The sequence below is a fragment of the Sarcophilus harrisii genome, chromosome 6 (genome assembly GCF_902635505.1).
Source record: "Sarcophilus harrisii chromosome 6, mSarHar1.11, whole genome shotgun sequence".
Lineage (NCBI taxonomy): Eukaryota > Metazoa > Chordata > Mammalia > Dasyuromorphia > Dasyuridae > Sarcophilus > Sarcophilus harrisii.
In genome coordinates, this window is record NC_045431.1 from 1,342,076 (window position 1) to 1,361,071 (window position 18,996).

At 45.0% G+C, this 18,996-nt stretch overlaps 1 protein-coding gene and 1 long non-coding RNA gene across 5 annotated transcripts in view; one reads left to right on the forward strand and one right to left on the reverse strand.

Annotated features, from left to right (window-relative positions):
* LOC116420022 overlaps positions 1–5,715 on the reverse strand; it is a 36,402-nt gene extending 30,687 nt beyond the window's left edge. The window contains exons 1-3 of one of the 3 annotated variants that reach the window (XR_004230349.1): positions 5,304–5,715; positions 4,997–5,091; positions 1,462–1,552 (exon numbers count right to left, since the gene is read on the reverse strand). This is a non-coding gene — a long non-coding RNA (uncharacterized LOC116420022). Of the gene's footprint in view, positions 1–1,461; positions 1,553–4,996 lie in introns of all 3 variants that reach the window. The other 2 variants (XR_004230347.1, XR_004230348.1) reach the window with 2 other exon arrangements.
* Positions 1–18,604, forward strand: part of EVC2 (EvC ciliary complex subunit 2) — a 157,463-nt gene extending 138,859 nt beyond the window's left edge. For both annotated transcript variants that reach the window (XM_031943199.1, XM_031943200.1), the window contains exons 18-22: positions 836–1,050; positions 1,598–1,685; positions 10,517–10,692; positions 13,171–13,272; positions 18,164–18,604. In XM_031943199.1, the coding sequence (XP_031799059.1) occupies positions 836–1,050; positions 1,598–1,685; positions 10,517–10,692; positions 13,171–13,272; positions 18,164–18,488 (906 nt within the window). In that variant the 3' untranslated portion in view covers positions 18,489–18,604. The remainder of the gene's footprint in view (positions 1–835; positions 1,051–1,597; positions 1,686–10,516; positions 10,693–13,170; positions 13,273–18,163) is intronic.
* Positions 18,605–18,996: the final 392 nt, after the last annotated feature.

The window sequence follows — 18,996 nt, forward strand, 5'->3', positions numbered from 1 at the left end:
AATGTGAGATAAAATTTAAATAGGAGTTGAGTCTAAATTGTAGAAGGCCTTGAATTCCAAGATAGGAAATGCCTTACAAAGGTTCCGTAGCTGGTAAGTGGCAGAAATGGAACTAAAACCTAAATACTATTTTCATCAGTTTATGCTCTGAAAGATTATAGAATTGGAAAGCTAGAAGCCTAGATTTTAGTTCTATTTCTGCCACTAACTGTGTAACCCTGAGCAAGCTACTGACATTATCTGGGCCTCAAACTCCCTATTTGTAAAATATATTTTAGAAACCGCTGAGATTTCTAGTAGCTCTAGGAATTGTCACCATTGCTTGTGGTTATTTAGTCATTTCAGTTATGTCCAATTCTTTGCGACTCCATTTGGGGTTTTCTTGGCAAAAAAAAAAAAAAAATGGCAGTGGTTTGCCATTTCCTTCTCCAGTTCATTTTATATATGAGAAAACCAAGGCAAACAGTTAAGTGAATGACACCGGGTTACAGAGCTAGAAAAAGGCTGAGCCAGGTTTCTGGACTCCAGATTCAGAGCTCTCTCCATTGTGCCATCAACCTGTCCCTTCTATGAAAATAAGCAGGGTCTAGGCTAGAAAGGGAACACAAATCCATAGAATTCTAAACATAGCAAAAGCAATGTCCAATCTCTGTTCAATAACCAGACCGATTCCTCATTGTGGTGACTAAATAAGGATCTATTTGTGTTTGGGATAGACTGTTCACCTGGCCCTCCTTTCCGTAACCAAGCGCTCAGGAGCTCTGCTCCTTCACGACAGAAAAGCTCATCCCCCACACTGAGTCACTGCTTTTCTTCTCCATGCGGTTTGCTGTAGGAGATTGAAGAGCTTAATAGGAAGCTAGAGTACGAGTTGGTACACAGAGAGACGGCCCTTCAGCAGCGAGCCATCATGGAGAGACAGCAGTGGATTTCGGAAGCAGTTGACCTTTTGACTCGAACCGGAGAAATAAATCCCGAAAGACAGATTTCGGCTGTGCTTTGGCAGGCCCTCACCAAGTCTCAGAAAGTACTAGAGCTTCATAATCAAAGGTAAGATTGTGGCAAGGCGTGTTTGAGGGACGCTGACATTAAAGATGCCCTAAAACAGTGATGTGTCTCTCTGGGCAGTGATTTTCCTGTCCTGGGAAGTCTATAAGCAAACATGGGATGGCAATGATCTAAGATGTCTTTTTTGAGTGAGAGGTTGGATTAAGTGACTGATAAGGCCCTTTTCAATTATAAGTCCTTGAAATTCTATAGAATGTTTTCAAGTTTTGTTAATAAACTGCAGACCTGGCAGAAAAACTGGATATTTCCAGTCTTTACTGATCTGAGTCAATGATGGAAAGTGGTACTATGAATTTGGTCAATTCAATTGAATATTAATTAAATAACTACTCTGTACTAGACTGTGGGGGATACTAAAGTACAAACAAAACAGCATTCACTTTTCAAGATTACCTCATGTTTTCCTTTTCCTTTTATCATCCCATGGACTTATATTCAAAAGACGCTGTCAATTCAATTAGAGCTTGAACTTTCTCCCCTTGACCTAGAGAGAAAAAGTATATTGAACTGAATGTTGTTTTCACTTCAGTTTAAGGGATGAGCAGCAAAATAGCATTGTGCTTGAAGACTTGCTGGAGAATATCGAGATGGACACATTTTTGACCCTTTATAACCAGGTAAATACACATTTCTCCCTTAGAAAGAAAGGTCATGATTCTCATGTGAACAAGGATAGTATTAAAAAAAAAGATTTGGGATAAATTTATACCTTGATGAAAGTTCAAAAGTGGATGTCCCCCAGAATTCCCATTCCAGGACCCAAGACCACAAAGATTCTTACTTGATTCCAGCAACAAAACCAGACCAGATGCTGAAGACGCAAAGACAAATGGCAGTCTGTCCTTACACAGACAAGTGTGTCCTTGGGCATTAGAAATAAAGCTATTCCAAAAACAAAGAAGGTTCTGCAGCTTTGGGTGTTAGAAAAGATCTCCTGGGAAATGGCCTTTAATCTCTGCGCTGTAAGATTAGGGACTTTAGAAGAGGAGGTCAAGTCTCTTTTGTGACCTGATGCTTCCTTACCCTTGCTGAAGAGAAGCTATTTTTGAGACTCAATCCCACTCCCATCTGGGAGATGTAGTTATTTCTCTCTGTGTGTTCTAGTACAGTCATATTATAGTAAATGACTGCTTTAATCAGGGAGATCCTGATCTGTGACGTCACTGGCTTTCAAATGGTTCCAATTGACAAAAGAAAATATTAAATGACAGAATTGTATTGTTTTTTCTAAAAGTCCCTTTGTGTTTATTTTAGACATAGTTTCTTGATGCTTTATGTGTTTGTTGCATTTCCACTACCTCCCAGGAACCTTCAGTCTTATACTCTCTACATGTGTAGGTGTGTGCATGGGGGTGGGGCGGGCATGTGACGCCCTATCTGGTACCCGAGAGTGATGGAGTGTGCAGCATTGCACAGGCAAAGCTCACCCCCCTGCTACTGGGAGGAAGAGGACGAGTGGGTAGAAAACGGAGCCTAGAATGAGAGCGCTCAGGTGATCTTTATGGTGCAGACCAATGTTAGGGCCACAGGAGACTCAGGATGCTGGAGTGGAACCAAAAATGTAGCCCGGGAAAGAAAGACCTTAGGACAGTGACCTCAAAGGCGGGGCCATGGACCCGTGCCAAAGCAAGAGGGAGGCTTGACCCCAAGGGGTATGGGATCACCCAATAAGAGCACATGAAGACAGAGGAGCCCCTCCTCCTCCAGGTAAGGGCAGTCATGGAGTTGGTCTCCATACATGCCAGCTACTCTCAGCAGCCAACTTCTCTCTAGTCCACCCTCCTTTTCCAGGGCAAGCTCTAAGCCCCCCAGCAGCCACACAGTTGACACTGGAAAATCCCCCACCCCTCTAGCACACCCACTTCTGTCCCTTCTCCCACCTTATCCTCTCATGACCTCAGCGGACACCCTCTGGCTCTTTGCTTAGGGCAAAGATCAGCAAGAAACCTCCCCCTCCTGCATTTCCATTTGGGTTGGCGCAGATCGAGTCTCCCAACATGAACAGGTGTGGTTGGGGAGGTCGATCCCAGATGCCATCCTTCCCTCCAAAGGCACCAAACTCGCAGAGCAGCCTCTTACTGACCAAGGCACCGATACCCAAGCACAAGGGCGAGTCCTCCCTCTCTCATCCCCCATATGCAGTCACTTGCTACATCTTGTCATCCCTCCCTCTCTCCTTCATCCCCCCTTCCTCTCTCACATGATCATTCCTGTGGCTGTTGGAAGTGTCTCCCTCCTTTTCATCTCTCCCTCCCTCGTCTTCCTCTCTCTCTTTCCTTCCTCTTCCTCTCTCTCTCACTCCCTCCTCTTCCTCTCATCCCTCCTTCCTCTCTCACATGACCACAATTCCTATGGCTGGTGGCAGTGTCTCCCTCCTCTCCCTCTCCCCCTCCTCTTCCTCTTCCTCTCTCTCTCACTCCCTCCTCTTCCTTTCATCCCTCCTTCCTTTTCCTCTCATCCCTCCTTCCTCTCTCACATGACCACAATTCCTATGGCTGGTGACAGTGTCTCCCTCCTCTTCTTCTCATCCCTCCTTCCTCTTCCTCTCATCACTCCTTCCTCTCTCACATGACCACCATTCCTGTGGCTGGTGGCAGTGCCTCCCTTGTCTTCCTCTCTCCTTCATCCCTCCTTCCTCTCTCACATAAACACCATTCCTATGACTGGTGGCAGTGTCTCCCTCCTCTCCCTCTCCCCCTCCTCTTCCTCTATCTCCCTCCTCTTCCTCTCATCCCTCCTTCCTTTTCCTCTCATCCCTCCTTCCTCTCTCACATAAACACCATTCCTATGGCTGGTGTCAGTGTCTCTCTCCTCTCCCTCTCCCTCTCCCCCTCCTCTTCCTCTCTCTCTCACTCCCTCCTCTTCCTCTCATCCCTCCTTCCTTTCTCACATAACCACCACCTCTCTCCTTCCCTCCTGTGGCTGGTGGCAGTGTCTCCTCACCTAGTCTTGCTGCCTTGTTTCTTCCCTCTCCAAGGTTTTCATCCAGCTGCCACCATGTCCGTCTGAGGACAGGTCACTTCCTACCCATACTAGGATACTCTAGAATAGATTCATGTTCTTCAACATATCCTGTTAAAATGTGGGTCTTTGATAGGTTTTTTAATTTAAATAATTATTAATGTCATTAGCAATTGGGGGATTGCTCCTTGTAGAGTACCTCACACATTTTTTCCTCACAATAGCCCTGAGACTTTTATTATTCTCATTTTGTCCTTGAGAAACCTGAGGCATACAGAGGTTGTTCAGTCCCACAACCAACAAATGTCTTACTGTCACATGTGGACTCACGGCTTCCTTATTCCAGGAATCAAAGGCAAGAGAGAAGCAAGTTAAGAGACTCCTTAAGAGAGGGTCTGGGGAAATCCCTCGGCTTCAGGGCTCTCCTGCCTCTGATTCCTCCATTTGCTTCCTTACTCCTTACTCCAGGTGCTACCACCTGCCTTGTTCAGTCAGCATCTGAGCCAGGATTCACAGAGTCTTTATTTTTCGAGCAGAAATGTATCCCAAAAGCCTAGTGCAACCTCCTCATTCCCAGATTATACAAATGGAGCTCAGGACAATGAATGCTAACTGAAAACATGCAATGACCCAGTGGCCAAAGTGGGGCAAGAACTCATTCTCCTATTTTATTTCTATAAAATGAATAGCACTTTAAATGCTATTCATTTAACACTTAAATAATGTTTTCTCTTATTCCCTCATTGTCTTTCTAAATTTCATTGTCTTTAAATAATAGAATCTGATATTGCTCAGGTGGCTTATGATGTGAAGAATAAGTAACGCTGCTGATATATACTAGGATTGGGAGAAATGTTATATTAATATTAAGACAAGTAAATGTAAGAATGTTCAAATAATCAAAACTTTTTGGATCATTGTAACTTTATGAAATATGGAGAAATCATTATAAAAAATGAAAACTTACCTCGGAGAACATCTTGTCATCTTGTCTAGCACTGCCACTTTGTTTTTAGTTAACAAAATAATTTGATTTTCGTTCCTTCCCAATACTGCCCAATCCTAGGAGAAAAAGAAAAGAAAACACTTCTAATTAACATTCAAAAAAAGAAAAATATGTTTTATTCTTCATCTGAAGTCTGCCCTCTCTCAGGACATGGATGACAAGATTCATCATGGTTGGGTCTTGCTTTGATCAGTCTGGGGTCTTTTAAAGTGCCTTTTTTTTTACATAGTTGTTGAATAGATAGTTCTCCTTGTTCTACTTCCCTCACTTTGCATCAGGGCCTCCAATTCTTTCCAGGCTTCACTGACATTGCCCCTTTCATCATTTCTTATGCCAGAGTAGCTTTACATTCCATCTAAACCACAATTTGCTTATCCAAACCTGACCAGATTCCATCTTAAAGTTCTTTAGTATTTCAAAAAGAGCTTCCATATAGTCTTATGTTGTTACATCTAGTTGTTACTGTGTCCTGTGGCTGGTGGCAGTGTCTCCCTCCTCTTCCTCTCTCTAGTTGTTACATCTAGTTTGTTGGTTGTTGCATCTAGTTGTTACATCTACTTGGTTGGTTGTTACATCTACTTGGTTGGTTGTTACATCTAATTGTTACATCTAGTTTGTTGGCTGTTACATCTAGTTGTTACATCTACTTGGTTGGTTGTTACATCTAGTTGTTACATCTACTTGGTTGGTTGTTACATCTAGTTTGTTGGTTGTTACATCTAGTTGTTACATCTAGTTTGTTGGTTGTTACATCTAGTTGTTACATCTACTTGGTTGGTTGTTACATCTAGTTTGTTGGTTGTTACATCTAGTTGTTACATCTAGTTTGTTGGTTGTTACTTCTAGTTGTTACATCTACTTGGTTGGTTGTTACATCTAGTTGTTACATCTACTTGGTTGGTTGTTACATCTAGTTGGTTGGTTATTACAACTATATGTAGTAGAATAGCCTTTTAGACATAGTTTCAAATTGCTTTCCAGAATGACTGAAGCAATTCAGCTCTACCAACAAGCTCTGATATTTAGCACCTTTATTGTATAGATGAGGAGTATCAAGAACCAGAAAGGGAAAATCTTTTGCACAAATAGAGGCAAAGAAAAATAATGTAAATGACTTTGGCATTACAATATGTTGAATTATGTGATACTTTTCAAAAAATTTTAAGACATATATTTAGAAGACCAATTTCCTTTTAATATTTGCATTCCTATAAGGCAGCTCGATAGTCTAAATTTGCAATACCTACATAGTAACTGATGTTTCAAGTGTTAATGATAATGACAATGAGAGCTTACATATGCACTATTTTTGATCAACCACCTCCTTCTTGTGGATTTAAAATGGATCTTGACTTTCTTCCTAGAGTTCTTATTCTGTCTAATGTTCTTCAGCTTGTTTTGCTGGATTTAAATTTAGTGTATTCAGTGAACATTAAGTCCCTCCTAGTACACACAGGGCAGTAAGACGGCACAGTGGATAGAGGGCCAGTTCTGTAGTTTCATCTTCCCGAGTTCAACAGTGGTCTCAGACACTTACTAGCTGTGTGACCTCGTGCAAGTAACTTAACCTTGTTTGCCAGTTTCCTCATCTAAAAATGAGCTGGAGAAGGAAATAACCAACCACTCATATTTTTGCCAAGAGAACCACAAATGAGGTCACAAAGAGTCAGACATGAATAAACTAGCTGAACGCTAACAAAAACACATAGATTATGGAAATAGTAATAATTATAAATACAACTCCTTCTCTATCATTTTTTTTGTTTATTCATTTTGCTCAATAAGCATGGGTATCTCTCATGATTTCTTCCTGGACCCTTTATTTGTTCTTTTTTTTTCTACAATCTTAATATCAATTATAACATTATCTCCCATCAGTTCCACTCAGTAAATTCAGCTTCTCATGCCTTTATCCTACATACTTGACATTGCCACTGAGCTGTCCTTGAGGTATCTCCAATTCAACATTTTCCTGAAGGAACTTGTTCCCTTTCTTCCAACATAACACCCCTCGGAGCTCCATGCTTCTTTTGGTCCCAACCCGGATTCATCACCTTGCTCCCCTTTTCACATACACACTGCCTCTGTCTCTGTATATCCTCCAATTAGTTGCCGAATCTCATTAGTTTTAACTCACCCACACCTCTCATCCAGTTCCTTTTGTCCATTCATACCCTGTTGTCCTGCCTCAAATCTTGATTTCCCTTTTCCCAGACTATTATTAAGACTTATGCTTCTCTCTTTCTCCTTTCTAACCCAGTATCCACATCTGCCATATTAACATTCTCATGATGCAATGTCTTTGATAACAGGAATAGTCTTCTGCCTTTTCTTGGGACTCTTAGCACTTTGTCAGGCACTCGATAAGCCCTTGATAAATATTAGTTGACTGACTACTCATCTTCCCCAAATCATCCATAGCTCCCTATTTTCTCTAGGACAAAATTCCATCTCCTCAGCCTGACATTTAAGCCCTCGATAAACTGACTCCCATTTATATTTCCTGATTGATTTCCTACTACTATTTTGTGCGCACTCTACATTTATGCCCATTAGCCTGTTTGCTAGTCCCTAAATCTGACATTCCATCTCCCATCTTTCTGTCTTTGACCAGGCTTTCTTCCACTCCTGGAATGACTTCCCTCCTCACCTCTGCTTCTTAGAATGCCCAACTTCATTCCAAACCATGATGATGTGCTTCCTTCTCCATGAAGTCCCCTTTCCCCCTGAGCCGCCCCGTTTTTAACGCTTTTCTTCAAATTACTTTGTATTTCCTTATGTTGGAATGTTGGAAATGACCAGGCGATTAAAATATTTTAGGACCGGGATAAGTTACTTTTTCTTGTCCTGTACATAGTAGCTAGCATAGTATTGCTAAATGAATTTATGGTCTTGACATATTCTCCACATGATTTCCCTTCTTGATGACTTTGTAGTTTGTAGAACTACGATTATCCTCATTTCACAGGGTTTTTTAAATTGACGCTCATTGGGGGAAAAAGACTCATTCAATGTCAAAGGGAAAGTAAGCAGCAGATCAAAATTGCGACCTGATGTCTTGATTGTCACTACTTTTAGGTTGCTGAGATCCCTGCTGGGAATTTTAAGGACAGATACCAATTTTAGCTCAACCTAAGGCAAATGCTATGCAGAAATGGAATGAGCTGCCTCTAAGGGAAACGACGGATCTGCAGGTGATAGGGCAGAGGCTTCCTGTATTAAGGATGCTGGAGAGAGCCGAATCTAAGAGGAAATATACCCAACATGCCTTTTAACTTTAAGCCTATGAACGATTAGAAATTCCTGACATCAAAGTTCTGCTGCGTCCTTGACAGTACCAAGGAGCACATTGGGAGAGGGAGCATGTCCCAGATGATTATTTTGTGCATACTCTACACTCACATCTTCCTGTTAGCTAGCCTCTGAATTTGGCATTCTAGCTCCCATTTATACATCTTTGAACAGGTTCTTCCCCATTCTAGAAATGCTTTTCTCTCCTGACCTCTGCCTCAGGAACCCATTTCCAGAATCTATTGAGAGAATGACCTATGATTGTAGCTACACATATATTTGTTACAGGGAGTTCAAAATTGATTCCTTCTCATTTATCACTTCTCTTTTTCCACTGGTTCTCAAATTAACTCAATAATGCTGAATGGGAACACAAAAACATGAGTATTTTCCCCACAATACTTAATTAAAAGGCTATTTTCACATTTGATAAAGGAAAGCGGATCCTAGATCAAATGTAGTTGAGAAAACTCATTTCAGGATTGTTCTATTAATCAGTCCTCAAACAATCTGCTCGGAAGAGGAATATGTTAGTCAAAGATTATAGCATTTTGGCTAAACACGAGAAACCTGTGTAGTTTGTTTCGTGGAATCTGTGAGCATGTTGACTCCCCTACTTATTCTCTCTGGCGTGTTTCTGTCTTTCTCCGCATGTGGCACTTGGTCACTGCCTCGCTAGCTCCGACAGAGCTGTCCTGCTCCCAGCTTGCTTCTGTGCCCTCAGCCCACTCTCTGTGCTGCTGGCAGCTCCATCTTCCTCAGTCCTAGCATGCTGTGCTCCCCCAAAGCCAGGCCGCATATTCACTCTTGTCTTTAAAAGTAACATTTGTTATTACCTTAGAGTTAAAAACTTCTTTATTTCTAAAACCCCATTCGATAATAACTTCTACCTTATACGTAAATAAAATGCAATAAAGCGTTGTAAGGTTTCAAATCATCAGTTGATGAGCCTGTAAAGGATCCTAGCAGACAGAGTACTGAGTCCCCGCTGTCTCAATGACCAGCTGACCAAGAACAAGCTCTACCCTTTACTTTATTTCTTAGGTAACACGTGCCTATTGAACTAAATGACCTTTAGTTATTCTCCCAGCTTCAAATCTGGCGAATCTAGAAGTATTGCCTGCCCCATTTCACAGATGGGCCAATGGAGACCTCCCAGAGAGAAGGGGGATTTAGCAGGATTCCGTGATTAGCGAGTAGTGGGTACTGAGTCCGCCCCAGGTGCTCTGATGCCCACAATTCCCGCCAGATCTCGCTGGAGCCTCCCCGCGATGAAGGGAAAGGGCTCGGATACCAGAGCTGGCAAACCTCCTACTCAGGACGGGCCTGAGCATTTGCAGCTGAGAGAAGAGGCCTGTGGGAGGTCCCGGAAGACGCGAGGACAGAAAGGGGACTGAGCCCCAGTCTCCTCTCTTAGGGCTCTTCCCAGGGGACCGCAGCCCCTCGAGCGGCGCCTGCTTTGTACTTTTGCCAAAGTTCTCCCCGCAATCCCTCTTTTGAGTTTCGAAGCATCCCAGGGAGTAGATTCCCCAGGGAAAGAAGGGAGAGGAAAAGAGGGTGGAGGGGAGGGGAGGGGGAACCCAGAGGGAGAGGGAAGGAGAAGACTAGAGGAGGAGGGGAGAGGGGGGACCCAGGGAGGAGAAGGGAGGAGGGGGACAGGAGGAGGGGGATGGGGGGAGGAAGGGAGAGAAGGGGGAAAGGGGAAGAAGAGAGGGTGGGGGAAAGGGGAGGAGGAGAGGAGAGGGTGGGGGAAAGGGAGAGGAGGCAAGAAAGGGGAGACCCAGGGGGGAGGGAGCTCAGGGGGAAAGGAGAGAGGGGAGGAGGGGAGAGGGAGGGGGGACCCAGGGGAAGAGGGGAGAGGGGAGGAGGGGAGAGGAGAGGAAGGGAGAGGGAGGAGGGGAGGGGGGGCAGAAGGGAGAGAGGGGGAGAGGGGAGAAAGGAAGAGGGGAGAGGGGAAGAGGGGAGAGGGGAGAGGGGAGGGGAGAGGGGAAGAGGGGGGACCCAGGGGGGAACCAGAGGGGGGAAGAGGGGACCGAGGGGAGGAGGGGAGAAGGGGGGGACTGGGACCCCACCACGCGAGGGGAGGGGGCGGAGGGACCAGAATTCGACCGCATGAGGGGAGGGAAGGGGAGTGGAGTGGAGGGGAGGGACCGGGGCCCGCCTTTGACCTCTGTCTGCCTCTCCCCCCAGGAGCTGCGCCTGGCATCTCACTTAAGCAAGCTGACCATGGCGCCGGCGGGGACACTGCCCAGGCTGCTGAGCCTGACGCTGCCTTGGAGCTCACAGAGCGAGCTCCTCTCGGTTCTCGACGCGGCCAGCCTCGAGGGCGAGCTCAAGGGAGCGCCCCCCGATGGCGCCTTGGAGAGGTGAGCGAGGAGAGGACGGCCGGCGTGGGGAAGGTGAACGCAGTCGTTTACTTTAGGGAAATCGGGGTCCCTCTCCCTGAGAGTTTGGAGGTGCTGCTTTAGGTCCCTCTCTCTGGCCTTTGGAAGCCCACTCCTTTAGGCTCCCTTTCCCTGGGGGTTTACAGGTACCCTTCTTTAGGCCCCTTTCCCTGAGTGATGGCAGGCGCTTCTTTAGGTCCCTCTCCCTGGGTGTTGGGAGACGCTTCTCTAAGGTCCCTCTCCTTGGGTGTTTGGAGGAGCTTCTTTAGGTCCCTCTCCCTGGGCTTTTGGAGGAGCGCTCCTCTAGGTCCCTTTCTAAAAATTTGCCTGATGGAAAGGCAGAAGGCACCTGAGCAATGGCCATCTCGGCTTGTCCCAAACCCTCATCACTTTTCATAAAATAAAAGTCAAAGCCAGAATCTCAGAGCCTTGATGGACATCTACCATCTTGGGCAGCCCAGAGGTAGAGAGCCTCCGGCCTGGAAAGTGACTGCCCCCAAGTTCATATCTGTCCTTATCAGATATTTATTGAGTGAGCGACCCTGGCAAGTCACTAAATATATGGAAATCTAAAATGAGCTGGAGAAGGAAATGGCCAACACTCTAGTACCTTTACAACAACAACAACAACAACAACAAAAACCTAAAAGGTGGTCATAGAGTCAGATGTGGCTGAACAAGTCTCATCTCCCCCTTTTTACAGAGGGGAAAAATGAGGCCTACAGAAATGAAAAGACGTCTCAAGTTCCCCATGAGCAGTCATGATCTGAACCAGGGTCTTCTGCGCCCCAAGATCATCGATGCACTCTCCTCTATTGCCCCCAGTTCCAAGCTCCATAGCCTTTCCACTCTACTTTCTAATTTCATTTATTGCACAGTTGGAATGAATCGTTCAACTTCAGTTTTCAAGTTGTTACCAATTGAGCTAAATTTCCTTACTGGATGCAAATGGAGAGCAGAACACTGCCCGTCACTAGTGATCTGTGAGTCAGAAAACAATAGAAAAGGCGAATGTTTGTGGCAGCCCTTTTTGTAGTGGCTAAAAACTGGAAACTGAATGGATGTCCATCAGCTGGAGAATGGCTGAATAAATTGTGGTATATGAAAATTATGGAATATTACTGTTCTGTAAGAAATGACCAACAGGATGATTTCAGAAAGGCCTGGAGAGACTTACACGAACTGATGCTAAGTGAAATGAGCAGGACCAGGAGATCATTATATACTTCAACAACAATACTATATGATGACCAGTTCTGATGGACCTGGCCATCCTCAGCAACGAGATCAACCAAATCATTTCTAATGGAGCAGTAATGAACTGAACTAGCTATACCCAGAAAAAGAACTCTGGGAGATGACTAAAAACCATTACATTGAATTCCCAGTCCCTATATTTATGCACACCTGCATTTTTGATTTCCTTCACAAGCTAATTGTACAACATTTCAGAGTCTGATTCTTTTTGTACAGCAAAATAACGTTTTGGTCATGTATACTTATTGTGTATCTAATTTATATTTTAATATATTTAACATCTACTGGTCATCCTGCCATCTAGGGGAGGGGGTGGGGGGGGTAAGAGGTAAAAAATTGGAACAAGAGGTTTGGCAATTGTTAATGCTGTAAAGTTACCCATGTATATATCCTGTAAATAAAAGGCTATTAAATTAAAAAAATAAAACAATAGAAAAGGCAACAGGACACGTGTGAAGGAGGAGGGCGCCATGGGAATCCCTTTAATTATAGCAGCTCAGAGGAAGTTTAGTGCACTTGTTCTGTAGGATAGGAGGCTGCAAGCTCCTTTCGGACAAGGGACTATTTCCACACACCAACCCTATTCTCATGAAGGCATCCTTTGGGACACGAGTGGGTCCTTTCATAGAGCAGTCAGTCATCCAGCCTCGGGTCCCATAACATAACAAGGCTTGGATGGGTTCTTTTGTGTGGGGGGTTCGCTCAGATCCAGGTGTTGAAGGACAACCTAGTGAGCTTTACTTGGCAATGAATACTGCTTTCCGTTTTAGAAGATAACTTTTGTCATTGTCATTGATCCTTCTGGTCTTTTAGGGCTCACCCTAATCTTTTTTTTTTTTTTAACTTTCTGAAACCACTATTGTAGAATCGCAATCCTGGAAAGGATACTAGAGCCCTCTGGTTCAGGCCTCGTTCCGGCAGCAAGACAGCTCAGTGGTCACTGTGCTGGATCTTTAATCAAAACACCCAAGTCATAAATAGAGTTTCCCAGTTTACTACCTCTGGGAATGTCACTGAACCTTTAGAGTCCTTCCTTTGCTCATCTGTGAAAAGAGATCGGTGCAGGGTCTCTCGGGTCTCTTGTAACTAAGGGCATCAGCCCTCCCAGTTCTTTCTTTGCCCTCTTTCAACTAATGATTGATTATTTTTCATCTGAAAATGCTCTTAGCCCAAAAGATGTTACACTCTCCTTTTTGCTTGTAGGAGGCATCAGGAGCTCTGGGAAGCTTTAGAGATCAAACTAAGAGGAGATCTGATCAGCACAGAATCAGAAGAGATACTTGCGGCTCAGCAGAAGAAAGAGAGGTAATTATGGCTTTCAGAATTTGCCAAAGGGGGACTAATGTATTCTACTGCCCATCACCTGCACTCCCTGCAGAGGTTCGGGGTGCTGGGCTTGATTTAGAATAGAGGTTCTTAAACGTTTTTGTGTCGCAGTAGCCTTTGACTGACAAAGTCTGTGCACCCCCTTTTGGGAATAGACTTTTTAAAATTTCCAATGGAAAAAAAGCTCTCCATTTCACTTAGAAGCCAGAGAAAGGAAAGGGGCCATTTTCTCCATCCAGTTCCACAGTTCCCCCCATCCCCCCTCTTCCTCCCCGCCCCTCCCTCCCCCACCGCTGTGTGTCTGAGAGGGGGCAGGGAACGCTGAGGCATAATTTCAGCATCTGAATTTTGGCAAAGAATCTAAGGACGGGTCTCGTAATGAAGTATTGAGATGAAATATTGAGATGGGAACGTTAGTGGTTTCAGAAGAGTCTCCATGTTCAAAGAACACTACTCAATGAAGCAATGATAGAAGGAGGGAGGGGGAACACGTCCCAGCTTGGGATTTTATCAGAAGTGGAAACAACCCGGGAAGAAGCTCCCTCCACAAATGCAGATGGGCAACTGCTCTGCTGTCTTACTTAGCATTTCTCACACATAGGCAGTCGGTGGCCACCTTCGGGGATGTCCCAGTTTCCCACATTTCCCTCTGCCTGCTTAACCATCTCCGCAAAGGCTCTTCTTGCTTCTTACGAGCCTCCCAACTTGTCTCCCTACCTCACCGCTCCCTTCTCCAATCCATCCTCCACCATCGATGTTGACATGATTTACCTCAAGCACTTATCATTTCTTTACTCCTTAAATTCCAGTGTCTCCCTGGGAGTCAGGACTGCCCTGAGCACCAACAATTGACGCCCCAAACCCTTCAACCTGCCATAGCAGCCCTCTTCTCACTCTTCATCTGATTCTTGGCTTCCCCTCTCTGGCCTTACAATGACTGAGTTCCCATGACCCCATCTTATCTCTGGGTCTTAGACCATTAGCTTCACTCAAGGCTCAGTTCAAACACCACATTCCACCTGAAGTTCTTTGCCTCCCTAAAACAACTTCTTTCTTTCTTTTTTTTTTTCAAAATCCAAATCCTTTATTATGCCTTTGCCTGATTCTGGGCAGCTTTCTGGAAAGCCTTTCAGTCTGGCTTTGGTCTTAGTTGGGGAAGTACATGAGGCCAGGCTAGCCACAAGGAAGATTGAATATCAAATTGAATTTCTCCCACACCAACTTCTTTCTTTGCCGCCCTCCACCAACTTCTTCATCGCCCTTTAGCAATTTCATTTCTGCCCTCCACCATCTTCTTTGCCATCCTCCACCAACTTCTTTCTTTGCCGCTCTCCACCAACTTCTTTTTTGGTTACCCTCTACCAACTTCTTAGTCGCCCTCGACCAACTTCTTTCCTGCCTTCCACAAACTTCTTTGCCGCCCTCCCCCAACTTCTTTGCCGACTCCACCAACTTCTTTGCCACCCTCCAGCAACATCTTTGCTGCCCTCCACCAACATCTTTGCTGCCCTCCAGCAACATCTTTGCCGCCCTCCACCAATTTCTTTGTTTGCCGCCCTCCACCAATTTCTTTGTTTGCCGCCCTCCACCAACTTCTTTCATGGCCACTCTCCACCAACTTCTTTCCCGCCCTCCACCAACTTCTTTGTCTACCTGACCAACATCTTTGCCGCCCTCCACCAACTTCTTCACCGCCCTTTACCATCTTTTTTGCTGCCCTTTACCAACTTCTTCGCTGCCCTTTACCAACTTCTTCACTGCCCTTTACCAACTTCTTCGCTGCCCTCCACCAACTTCTTTATTTGCCAACCTCCACCAACATCTTTCTTTGCTGCCCTCCACCAACTTCTTTGCTTCCCTCCACCAAGATCTTTGCCGCCCTCCACCAACATCTTTGCTACTTTCCCCCAACTTCGGTGCCACCCTCCACCAAGTTCTTTCTTTTCCGCTCTCCACCAATATCTTTGCTGCCCTCCACCAACTTGTTTCTTTGCCGCCCTCCACCAACTTCTTTCTTTGCTGCCCTTCACCAACTTCTTTGCCGACCTCCACCAACTTCTTTGCTGCCCTCGACCAAGGTCTTTGCCGCCTTCCACCAACATCTTTGCCACTCGCCACCAACTTCTTTCTTTGCCGCCCTCCACCAACTTCTCTCTTTGCTGACTTCCACCAACGTCTTTTTTTTCAACCCTCCACCAACTTCTTTGCTGCTTTCCACCAACTTCTTTGCTGCTTTCCACCAACTTTTTTGCTGCCCTTGACCAACTTTTTCTCTGCCCTTGACCAACTTTTTCTCTGCCCTTTACCAACTTCTTTGCTTCCCTTTACCAACATCTTTGATGCCTTCCACCAACTTCTTTGCTTCCCTCCACCAACTTCTTTGCTGCCCTCCACCAACTTCTTTCTTTGCCGCCCTCCACCAAATTCTTTACCGTCCTCCACCAATATCTTTGCCGCCCTCCACCAACTTCTTGGGCACCCTCCACCCACTTCTTTGCCGCCTTACACGAACTTCTTTGCTGGCCTGCACGAACTTCTTTGCCGCCCTCCACAAACTTCTTTGCCGCCCTCCACAAACTTCTTTGCCGCCCTCCACCAACTTCTTGACCGCCCTTTAACAACTTCTTCAACACCCTCCACCAACATCTTTGCCTCCCTCCACCAAAATCTTTGCCGTCTTCCCCCAACTTCTATCTTTGCTGCCCTCCACCAAATTCTTTCTTTGCTGACCTCCACCTACTTCTTTCTTTGCCACTCTCCACCAACATCTTTGCTGCCCTCCACCAACTTCTTTGCCGCCCTCCACCAACTTCTTTTTTTGCTGCCCTCCACCAACTTCTTTGCTGCCCTCCACCAACTTCTTTGCCTACCTCCATCAATTTCTTTGCCACCCTCCACCATCTTCTTTTCTGCCCTCCACCAACTTCTTTGCTGCCCTCCACCAACTTCTTTGCTGCCCTCCACCAACTTCTTCGCCGCCCTCCACCAACTTCTTTCTTTGCCGCCCTGAACAAACTTCTTTGCCGTCCTCCACCAACTTCTTTGCCTACCTCCACCAACTTCTTTGCCGCCCTCCACCATCTTCTTTGCCGCCCTCCACCAACTTCTTTGCCGCCCTCCACCAACTTCTTTGCCGCCCTCCACCAACTTCTTTGCCTACCTCCACCAACTTCTTTGCCGCCCTCCACCATCTTCTTTTCCGCCCTCCACCAACTTCTTTGCTGCCCTCCACCAACTTCTTTGCTGCCCTCCACCAACTCCTTCGCCGCCTTCCACCAACTTCTTTCTTTGCCGCCCTGAACAAACTTCTTTGCCGTCCTCCACTAACTTCTTTGCAGCCCTCTACCAACTTCTTTGCCGCCCCCCACCAACTTCTTTGCCGCCCCCCTCCACCTGAAGTTCTTTTTCTCCCCGCCCCCTCAGACTTTTGAAGGTGACTTTGTGACCAGATATGTTCTAATTTGATTTTTAAAAAATCCAGACTGGTCCATTCCCACCATGCAAAGAAAAGGCCTGAATTTCTCCCTTCTCAGAGCCATTTCAACACAGCTTTGTGAGCAAGTCCGTTGATTAAACATTAATCTTTATTCTCCATTTATTCCTTCATTATCCCAAGACCATATGTTGTTCATATCCTTAAAGAATAAGCAATAAAAGCCAGATTTGACAAACACTTTCCCTTCCCAAGTAAAGTAAACAAGATCCTCACTTTATTACATGCTGTTTTAGGTCTCTCGTCAACTGACATTATGGGTATTTGTTACTTAAAGCAAGGCATGGCTAGCAGACATCCACAGAGCAGCTCTGACCAGAGGGCTGTTGTTCTACTGTCCATCTCTTGGCTCCATGGCTACACCCCCCATTTTCTCATTGACCTCCTCTAGGGCTGCCCTGTATATTTCTTCCCTTGTATTAGCACAGGGACCTCCTTCTTGAGGTGATCTCTGTGCCCCCCTCCCCAGCTGAAAATGGTTTCTCCCACCTAAAAATCCTTCTGACCATTTAATTCGGGCATTTCCCTTTACTTATCAGACACTCCTACATAATTCCACATGGATATACATGATTTCTTCATTAGATTGCAGACTCCTTTAAGGAAGGGACTTCCTTAGTTCATCTTTCTATGCTTAATACCTAGTGTAGTAACTTCAACATAACCCAATGTTTGTGGGTGTAATGTAGTTGCTGATAGAACTAGTATTAATATAGCACTTTAAAGTCTGGACCGCATTTTTACAAATGGTATCTCAAGTGGTCCCTACACACACTTATAAGGTAAGTACATTATTATCCTTATTTTACAGATGAGGAAACTGAAGCAAACTGAGGTGAATTGTCTTTCCCGGGGTCACATAACTATTATGTACTTATGCGACCCTAGGAATTGTCTAAGGTTAGATGAGAACAAGTTGTCCAACTCCCTGTCCAGAACTCTATCCACTGGGCCGCTGAGCTACCTCTTTTTCATCTAGAACATGCCTATGGTAAAAAGCCCTTGGGAGGGAGAGGAAGGGGGACACTAGGAAAGGCTTCCCATAAAAGACAGGATTTGAGCTGCTCTCTCCATTTCTATTCCATTTTTAGTCTAAGCCATCCCATATACAACAAGGCATTACTGCGGGGTAGACTGAGAATATGGCCTTAGAGTAGGAAAGCATCTGTGTTCCTAAACAGAGAACCACTAGACTTGCTCAGTAGCCCAAGCAGCTCTCTTAGAACGCGGGTTAGAACAAAGTCCTAATCTGAATCAAAGGAGAGAGTTCCTGTACCTGGATGGAATCGTATGTCTCTGACTATATACAAGTCAAGGTCTTTTCATTCCCCGGGCTGTTATTCTCAAGAATCTAACTCCACGCTCTCCTCCTTTTAGGATATTAAAGAAGACATGTCTTCCCTTCGTGGAGAGAGTAGCATTGTTCCGAAGAGGAAGTTTGCCAAAACTTTCGGCAGATTATGTCGGCCAGACTTCTGAAGTCCACATTGGAGGGGCAGAAAAGAGTGACTTATTAGGCACAGGTGAGAAGCTCTTCATATTTCGAAATTCAGAAGAGCCTGCCATCTCCCTGGGTGCCCCATTCAAGAGAAAGAAGAACTTTCTCAACTCCAAAAAGGCCTCATTGGTTACCACGACGTCTGGCAGTAAAGAAGGCAGGAGACTCTATCCTTCCACTGAAAAGCAGAACATTGACCTCTAAAGGCCAAAAAAAGTATACAAACATTTGTGTTTTTGTATAGCCTTGTTATAAGGTACAAATATGACACACACATATCCATTGGCCCAGTTTCTGTTTGAATCTTTGTCTAATTGGAATGAGTCTGAGAGGAAACACTCGCTTTCTGGGAAGATAACACTAGGGCAGGATATAAAGCCAGGACAATGGCAGCGTGCAATACTATGCCTCAGTCAATAGATTCAAGATCCTTTATCAGTTTTCCCTGACATTTAGCCTCGCTCCCTCTTACACATTAAGAAAAAAGAACCATTGCTCTGTCTTTGTTAAAGTAAATCATTGTTCCCATGTTTATTGTATATTCAATTTTTTGTACATATGGACCGTTTTAAAATAAATTTCATTTTGAAACAAGCTATGGAAAAAATGCTTCTACTGTCACCTTGGGGGCAGATTCTGTTTTGGTTATGAGTGTGTGTTCTTCACGCGAGAGGGAGGGTACTGTGAATGTGACAGAGGCATCCATGAGTAT